Raw genomic sequence first — 9,608 nt, forward strand, 5'->3', positions numbered from 1 at the left:
GGGAACTTAGCTTACCAACAGCTGCCTCACTTTTTGCTCTTTTTGCTCTTGTATTTGTGTTTCTTCAGGTTCCATCTGGGTTCCTATACCATACAAAGTATTGTTGCTGGATCAACTCACCTGTTTTCAACGAAGGCACATTTGTCGGAGGTTAGTTGTATAAAATGCTGCTAACGGAGATGGGGTATACCTTTCCTCTCAGGCTGCTCAGTTTAAGTCAGATGGTGGCTTTTCATGCCAATTCCTGTCCCTCCTCTGCCTTCATCAATGCTAATGATTCTGCATTGGGATGCATCTAAAGGGTGGATATACAGCAATGAGAAACAATTCTGGTGAGGAAAAACTCTGATTCCATTCTCAACAATATCCCCTTGTCTCCTTGACACAAATAATTTTGTAATTAAGACCAGTATATGCCAAGTTTCTAAGTGGTAATGAGATTGTTGTGAAGAATGCAACTTCAAGGGTAAAAGTTGGGCACCAAGCCTAACTTTAGACTTTATCTCACTTACTATTACTTCGCTATTTTATTTTATATTTGAAAAACTCATCCTTATGGGAGTAAGGAGATTGCATTTTTAAAATTACCTCAGTTTAACCATACTTGATTAGTAACTTGATATAACTACCCTGGATATTAAAATACTTTTTGTCTCTACTTTTAAGACGTCAACACAGCCAGAACTAAGTGAACGTTTATTTGAAAAGGATATTCAGAGTTACCTGAGTTAACTGTTATTTTCTTCTTTTGAAATATTTCTGTGTGCAACTTACAGGTCCAGGCATTCTTTGAAAATCAGTCAGAGGCAACCTTTCAGCTTCGTTGTGTCCAGGAGGCTTTGGAAGTCATTCAGTTGAATATCCAGTGGATGGAGAAGAACCTTAAAACTCTGACGTGGTGGCTGTAGCATGCACAACTGCACCTCATTTTGTCACCCGTCAGAGAGCTTGTGAACTTGGGCTCTGTTTGTTAACTTTTGCAAAAGCCAAGGTGAAGCCAAGGATCGCTGCTGAGTTGTTTGCACTCTTAGGAGTTGTAGTTCGCTCAGGGTCCATCGGTCTTTCTGAAACATCTTTGGGCAGTACGTAGTTATTTATTACAAAATTACATTCACTTATATGCCAACCATCTACAAAAACAACAAGTAATGTGTATACTTTGAAGATACCCAAATGGGGAATAAAATGGCTTGGAATTCTGTTCTATTTCTCAGTATCGGTAAAGTACTGGCCCAGTGAAACAAGGAAAGACCTACCATGGGAGCCGCCAGCCATCGTTGCAGGCTGCTGGTTTGTGAGCCATTTGTTGCTTCTTGTTGATAGAGTTGTTGAATGTGGTAACACTTCAAAAAGTATGGCAATCAGTGAAGTCAATGAAGCATGCAACTGTAGAGAGCTCATCTCAGGTGTGCAGATCTACTTTGATTTGAGGTTTTGATTAATCCTTTATTTCCTGGAAAATTTTTAAATAAGATCTACTGTAACTATTATATTTTTTTCTGCAGAATAGCTAGGTGCTACAGAATTTTTAAATTTTTGTTATATTAAACAGCTAAATAACAAGGCCAAAAGATTATATTTTCCCAATGTTTAACATTTTCTTTTTCATCTTTTAGGAAAATGTTTCAAACTAAGATAGCTTTAATTATAATTATTTTATTCATAAGTTTCAATATTCTCCATATCTGTACACCTCTACCATTCCCTGCCCTAGATATACCTTATATAAATAAGTATTTTCACAGTTATGGCAAACATTTTGTTATACTGGTGTCTTTTATCATTACTTTATCACTGTTACTAAAAATATAGGTTGTTTTTAGATGCCTTTTGGCATGATAGATTTTAGACACTTTCTCTCTGAATCATACCCATGGGTGGGTTTTTCATTTTATATGATAGAGTAGCACATTAGAAACATTTTAAAGTAGGGCCTTGGAGAAATTGAACATTTTTATTTGAAGTTCACCATAGTACCTTAAAGGAATGAGAGAATGTGAGAAAGGAGTAACTTGATTCATATGGAATATGGTGGGCTTTGAATTTTTCCCCACTATCAAATACAGTACTTTTCTTTAGTTGAAAAATCATAGTTTTATTTTACCATGGCCAAACTAGCAAATTAAAGGGAATGTCAAAAGAAGGAAGGAAGGAAGGAAGGAAGGAAGGAAGGAAGGAAGGAAGGAAGGAAGGAAGGAAAGGAAGGAGAAATCCAAAACTGTATGGCATTTTTACTCCTTCTAAAGGAGAAATACTGTACTTGAATTTTGTGAGCTCTGCAGACTTATATTTAGATTATGGTGTTTCTTTGATTCTTAGGAGAAAAGCTTTCTTCCAAATAATTCTTGTACTTTATATTGTGTTTGAAAACATATTTGTAAAAAGAGGATAATTCCCATTTTCAAGCACTTAAAAACACTCCACAGAATCAGACAATGGGAAAGGTCACCTTTTTTTATTCAGCAAGTGTAAAGTGAAAACGTGGGATTGTGTATAAAACTATATTTTATTTTATGAAAATATTTTTATATAACAAAATTTAAAAGGCTGGCAAACTGAAATATAGCTTTCTTTACTCCTAGTATGTTTTCACCCAATTTAGTCTTTTCTAAATATTTATCTGTCTGTTTTAGAATAGAAAACATTATATCCTGAGAATCACAGCATCATCTGAAGATGTCTTATTGAAACTGGGGTAACTGTAGGTTTTTATTCCTCTTGTGCTTCAGTAAATGAATGATAATTTAGTTGATAGTGAAAGTTAGTGAGTTTTTATATTTTTAGAGTGGGGAAAAATATTAAACTTTTGAGGTTTTTTGTTGTTGCTGGGTTGTTTTTTTACCATGTTATATTACTAAATTCCACTTTGATACAGAGTTTAAATTTTGCTACTTCTCAAATTCAGTTAAGATGCTTCAGTTTTATCTGCTCATCTTCACATGGCTCCTGTATCATGTGTTAACTGCATATGGCAGATCTTGTCCTGAATTATATCATTTTTTCCTGTGAGAGTGTGTGTGTGGTATAGGGGTGTGTGTTACTATTATAAGTAAAACCTTATCAAAACTTCAGCTAAGAAAGAGGTAACTCATATACCATTGCTATCTTTGTACTCAAAAGCCGTTCATTCCCATGAAACCGGATCCCTACTATTTATAGTTGTGTTTGTGGGCCTCACCTCAGACTATTTGCAGTTTTAGTAGGTCTTACCTCAAGTTTTCCCACAGAATTCCGTAATTTTCATTGTTATGCTAATCAATCTATATGAGACATCTAAAAATTAACCTAAATCAGGAACATAAGGTTAAGTAAAACATGTAGTATAGTAAGTATAATTGTAGCTTTTGAAGTTTTTCCCCAAAAACTTTATCTTGGCCACTGAATTTCTGAGAAGTCAAGTAGACTGAAGCACAGCAGTTAGCCACAGTATGCTTTTTTATATAAGCACATAGGTCCATAATACAATTGTTTAACAAGTATTATATTCATTGCAGAGAGACAGTCTGCTTGAATGTAATGTCAAGGACACATCTTGATCCTTAGGAAACATAGAATGGAAAATCTGGAGTTGTGGGAACACAAAACTTAGGCTATGAAAGTAGAAATCCAAGGAGTCCAGTTTGTTCTGTTAATATCAAGTGATTAGAAGTATTAAACTGCAAGGAGTGTCAGCCTCTACCATAAGCCTGCGCCTTCTTCCATCTTACTGATTTACATAAATCTCTTTAAGTGAATTTAAGTGTTCTCTGTCATTGTTTCAGTGTTCATGAACTTTCTTGCTATCACAGGTTCCACTTGACTCTAATATTCTTTGCCATTCATGTTTTCATTTTATTGTACTTGTCCATTGTAGGAACAAAAGAGCTGGCAGAAGAGCCCTGGGTACATAGAGGATGTTGAGCTGCATCAGTCTTACTGGGTACAGAATAGAATGCTTTCTGAATATTGTACAGTAAGAAATGAAAATTAAGTGCTGAGTTTGTTGGATTACTGATAGCCTGTTACCGAGTTGGATTTTAAAAACATTCTACTCAGACTAAAGCACCTGGAACCATAATCTGCAGTCAGATTGCTGACCATTCCCATAATGCCTTTGCATTTCATGGGGCTGCCGGGAAGGCCTATGCATCTCAGGAGATGTATCATCAGCAAGCATAGCAGTTCCTGGGCTAAGTTTGCAGAATAAGACCTGAATTTCCTAGGTATGAGGTAGCTCTTCTTCTCCCCTTTGCCTTTGTTTTTAGTGTTTTTATTGGAATTAACTCTCTTTTTAAAGAGCTTCCCCTCAGCCCCATTTTTATTTTTTAAAATAATGTATATAATTTTGCTGTTTTTTGCATTCTTGTATTGTGTGCTTCATTCTCTGTATTGGCAAGTAAGTACCAAATGAAAAGTGGAGGTCCAGAAGTATGATAAATCTCCTCTTCTCCCTTTCCCTTATTGCCGGCATGGGCAATCGCTAGTAGAGTAGTGTTGACTGATTTCTTTCAGTGGCTTTTGGGGGGTATATACTTGAAATATGTACATAGGTGGTTTTGATGTGTTTTTATATCCTTTCATTTTGTATATTTTGTCCTGATGAAAAGTGAAATATTGTCCATGAAAATCTCTTCTGCCTTCCCATAGTGTCTGTGTGGGCAACAGCTCTAGAGTAGATTTTTATTTCCTTTTTTGGAAGGAGGTGGTGATATTGAGAGGTGAGCAGAGTATGTTCTTTTAAAAACATGTACAAAATGTTTTTGCTGCTATTTTGTGGGTGTTGTTTCATTTTGTATTTCGTTCATCCTTCTCATGGATAATGAAGCGTGGAGATCCAGAAGTCGGACAAATGTCCCGTTTACCCCTTTCCTTGTTGCCTGCATGGACAATAGCTAATAGAGTAGTGGTTGCTGTTGTTTTGATCTAGGCTTAGGTATAGGGGGAGATGTATATCATTCTTTCAGGTGTACATAAATGCTATGCTACTTATTTATTTTTCATTTTATAAATGTTCTTTTGCATGGATGCATTATATACTTAATGAAACAGGTTCAGAGAATGACAGATTTTTTTTTCCTTATTGCCTCTTTGGACAGTAACTGATAGAGTAGTTTGCTTTGTATTGTGGTGTAGGAGAGAATGGGGTATGTACTTACTGTATCTAAATAAGTTTGCTACCACTTTGTACTATTAATTCATTTCGTACAATGTCCTTCTCATAGGACATTTAAGTGCCCAATGACATGTGGAGGTTGGATGTATGACAGTCTCCTCTGGTCCCCTTCCCTTATTGCCTATGTGGGCAATGGCTAGTAGTGTAGTTGTTGGAGTGGGTTTGGGGGGGGGGCAGGGGAAGATGGGCAGGGATGTGTACTTACTGTATATACCTGTTTTTACTACTGTGTTGTATTATTTCATTGGTTGCCCAGACTGAAAAGTACCTAATGACCCATGGAGGTCCGGATGTATGAGTCCCTCTTCTCCCCTTTTCATATTGCCCGAGTGGGCAATGGCTGTTAGTACTTGGTTAGTTTCAGGGTTCTTTTGTGGTTATTGGGATAAATGCTTTGTACTTTCTTATTATCATTTTCATTGGGCACCAATCCTTCACTTGGACATGTAGGTTCCTAATGAACCATGGAGTTCTGGATGTATAGCAATCTCCTATTCTCCCTTTCCCTTTTTATCTCTGTAGGCAACAATTTTAAAGTAGTTTGTGTGTTTTTTTGAAGTTTTGGGGGGTGGGAAGGGACTAAGGGCTGGATATATCCTTTTAACAACTGTATATATAGTGTTTGTTACTGTGTTGTGTTAGTGCATTCTGTACCCCGTCCCTTACTTGGACGTGTAGGTACCGAATGAGACGTGGAGGTCCGGATGTATGAAAATCTCCTCTTTTCCCCTTTCCTTATTGCCTCTGTGGGCAATAGTTTTAGAGTAGCCTAGATTATTTTTTTACTCTACCACTCCTTCCCCTGGGATGGTGGTAATATGTACTTTTAAAAATGTATATAAATGTTTTTGCTCTTTTTTGTTATTTCATTTTGTACCTAGACCTTTCCAAGAACAACTTAGGTACATGATGAAAATTAAGGTTCATTCTATGAAAAAAAATCTCCTCTTCTCCCCTTCCCTTATTGCCTGTCGAGGCAATGACTAGTGGTATAGTTGTTCAGAGGTTTGGGGGTTTGCTTTTTTCCCTTGCAGGGTTATAGGGGATTTCTGGGTTGGGTGTGTGTGTGTGTGTGTGTGTGTGTGTAAATGTTTGTTTGGACTTGTAGATATCAAATGTAATGCAGAGGCCCAGATCCAGAGGTGTAGTAAATCTTTTCTCCCTTACCCTGTAGCCTGTGTTCATGAGAATACTATAGGGTTTGGGTTTTGTTTTTGTTTGTTTTTTTGCTTATTGTTTGAGATTTTAATGGGGAATTGGCTTCTTGGGCAAGATATGTAAATTTTTAATTGCATATAAATGTTTTGCCTCTTTGTTCACTTCATTTTGAATCGAGTTCTTTGCATGACTATTAAGGTACTTAATGAAATTTGAGGTTGATTCTATGAAATATCTTCCCTATACCCCTTCCATCATTGCCTGGTGGGCAATGGTAGAAGAATAGATGTTTGGGTGCTTTTTTGGAGGGATAGGGGGGTGGTGTGTGTGTGTGTGTGTGTGTGTGTGTGTGTGTGCGCGCGCATTTTTAATGTATATAAGTATTTGCTACATTTGTGTATTATTTCATTTAGTACTCAGTCCTTTCCTGGGACTCTAGGTACATAATGAAACATGGAGGTCCAAACCTATGATAAATCTCCTCTACGCCCCTTCCCTCACTGCCGGCACAGGCAATAGTTTTATAATTTGGGTTTGGTTTTTAGGGGGAGGGATTATTTGGGTGGGTAGGGTTGGGGGAAAGGGTGGGGTATGAACATTAATATATATATGTACATATTACTAATTTTGTACCTAGTCCTTTGCATGAATGTATAGGTACAAATGAAAACTGAGGATCAGTGTATGACAGATCTCCCCTCCCCGGCCCCTTATTGCCTGTGTAGGCAATAGTGACTAGAATAGTTGTGTGTTGTTTACTGTCTTGTTTCTTTTGGAGAGATTTATATTTTCAGCAGGGGAATATTTTTAATACATATAAATATGTTTTTATTTCTTTGTTATTTCATTTGTATTTAGTCCTTTGCATGGCTATGTAGGGGCCTAATGAAAATTGAGTTTCATAAATTGACAGATCATTTCCTCCTTTCCCACAGATTTCCTCGGTTAGCTGTAGCTAGTATAATTGTTGTTTTGTGGTTAGTTTGTTTTATTTTCCAGCATGTATGCCTTTAAAGATGTAAATATACACAGATATACAGAATTTGCTTTTTTTCTAATAATTTTCCTTTACTACTTAGTCCCTTGAAGAGCTCTGAATATACCTAACAAAAATAAAGTTTCACCAAGTCCCTGCCTCTGACTTGAAGGCATTGCATTGTGGTGATGTCACTAATGGCAATGGGCATGTAGCCAATAAGATGGGAGAAGACACTTGGACATGGCTAATCAGTTTCCGCTTTTCCTACTTTCATTCAAACTGAATGAAATGGTGGGAAGGGACCTGAACATTGGAAATCCCAGAAAGGCAAGAGGACAGTACTAAGTGAAAGTATGTTTAAAGTTTATTGCTGGTTAATCTTTCAGTGACTGGTAAGCCAATAAAAGTGCCTTGAGAGTAGCTTCTTTTAAGTCTGGAATCCTATTCATCTACAGAAGTCTGTTGCAGTCCATCAATAGCATTTTCTTGTGTACCCAGTAAAAATTATTTTGGTTTTTGGAATGAAACTTTTGAGTTATTGCCATGGTTCTGGTGAATGAAAAAATGGGCAATAGTTTTATAACCCAAAAACTAACCCAAAAATAATTTGTGGGACAAGCCCTTCTATCTTTCAGCACCCACGTGTATGTGGAAGGGCAAGTTGGTCCTTTCCTACCCAGAGCTCTTCTGTGTGGCGACACCTTCCTCCTCAGTTCTCCACTAGCTGGATCATTCCTATTCTTCCTTCCTTTTTTCTTCAGTGCCTATACCATTAGATGTTCTCTGCAAGTGCACTGAAAAATGTAAGCCAGTGTTGCCTCATTAGCTGTATGCTTTTGCATACATTTCATACATTCAGACCTGTATGTTTGCTTTCACCATTCTCAAGCATACATCACATTGACTCTTCATCCACCACAAAGTAAATATGACTCCACATTTGTCTGTATCAAAGAAAACACATGTGTAAATCCACCCTCTGTCCCTCTCTTCCTCCCTTTCTTCCTCCCTTGCTTCCTTCCTTCACGCTTCTGGGCATCATTGGTTTATTGTGCAATTTATAATGAATATAATGCTGAAGAGTTGCCATATTGCTATTACATTTTTAGAAACATTGAGTGATAGGACTCCTAGAAAATTTCAGAGATTTTATTTATCACATCAAACTCTCAGGCTCTAGTGTTGAAAATTAGCCTACACTTTGCTGTTACTTATACCTGCTGTTGTAGAAAAGAAATAAGAGCTTATTCATGACACATTTAACTTTAATCATAAATAAAAAAGAAGGGGCACCTTTTTAGAGTTAGTCATGGTAGTTAGTGATATTTCTGAACAGCTTTTAATTTAAAATACTTCAAAGAAAGTAAAGGTCATGGCTTAGCTGACTGAAATGCTCCAGAAGTTGAACTATATAAACCATTAGTACAATAATACACCAGTGTGTGCGTGCGTGTGTGTAAAATAAGAATTCCAAAATAATTGGAGCATTTGCATTAATCAACAAAACTCACATTAAGACAAAACTTAGTCTTACAGCTGTCTTGACTCAAGCCAAGTGTTCCATGTCGCTGTAAAGAATAGTCTCTTTCAAACACTTTGAAAAGTAATCACTTGGAAACTTGTAAAGGTATCACATTTTTGTATTAAAACACCTATGGAGATCTCCAATTCTTAGAATCTGAGCTTGTGGGTGGAATTCTAAATTTATATCATAATCTGTCTTTTGTGGATGTTTTTGAAAATAGTATGTGTGTATGTATATATATATATATATAAAACATTATATATGCAAATTGTGTTGTATTACTTGTAAAGGGAAAAAGCTTATTTTTCTTTATACTTCTGATAACTTGTTTTGCATATGACCAGCACTGACTGAAAGGCATGTGTACTGCAAACACTGTTGCTTTTTGTGTGAAATGAAAATAAAAGTATTTAAATATAAATATTGTGTGGACTATTTGGATGAAAAAAACTTACAGGGGTGGGCAAACGTAGGTTCACAATTGTGAGTACGTGAAAAATAGTTTATTCTTGTATTATTTATTATTGTATTACTTATTTGTATTATTTGTCTTCTTATTGTTATTATTTCGTATCCTCAATTATGATTTATCTTTTAGGTAATGATGGCTGATAATTTAACCTACTTTTGCCCACCCCTGTATATAAAGGAGGTATTGTCTCAGATTATGAACTCTACCAGGACAACGACCATATTTTATTGTTTTTCATAACTTGTTTCCTACCTTACCAGTACCCCAGTATCCTTACCGCACGTTGACTCAAGGTTTCTCACACTGTGACATTTTGGGCTCC

General features: G+C 36.4%; 1 protein-coding gene across 1 annotated transcript in view; it reads left to right on the forward strand.

Moving 5' to 3' along the window:
* LNPEP (leucyl/cystinyl aminopeptidase) overlaps positions 1–9,235 on the forward strand; it is a 58,871-nt gene extending 49,636 nt beyond the window's left edge. Inside the window, exons 16-17 of the mRNA XM_005871527.2 lie at positions 69–150; positions 777–9,235. Of these exons, the coding sequence (XP_005871589.1) occupies positions 69–150; positions 777–908 (214 nt within the window). The 3' untranslated portion in view covers positions 909–9,235. The remainder of the gene's footprint in view (positions 1–68; positions 151–776) is intronic.
* Positions 9,236–9,608: the final 373 nt, after the last annotated feature.

This window comes from Myotis brandtii, unplaced genomic scaffold (assembly GCF_000412655.1).
Source record: "Myotis brandtii unplaced genomic scaffold, ASM41265v1 scaffold344, whole genome shotgun sequence".
Taxonomy (NCBI): domain Eukaryota; kingdom Metazoa; phylum Chordata; class Mammalia; order Chiroptera; family Vespertilionidae; genus Myotis; species Myotis brandtii.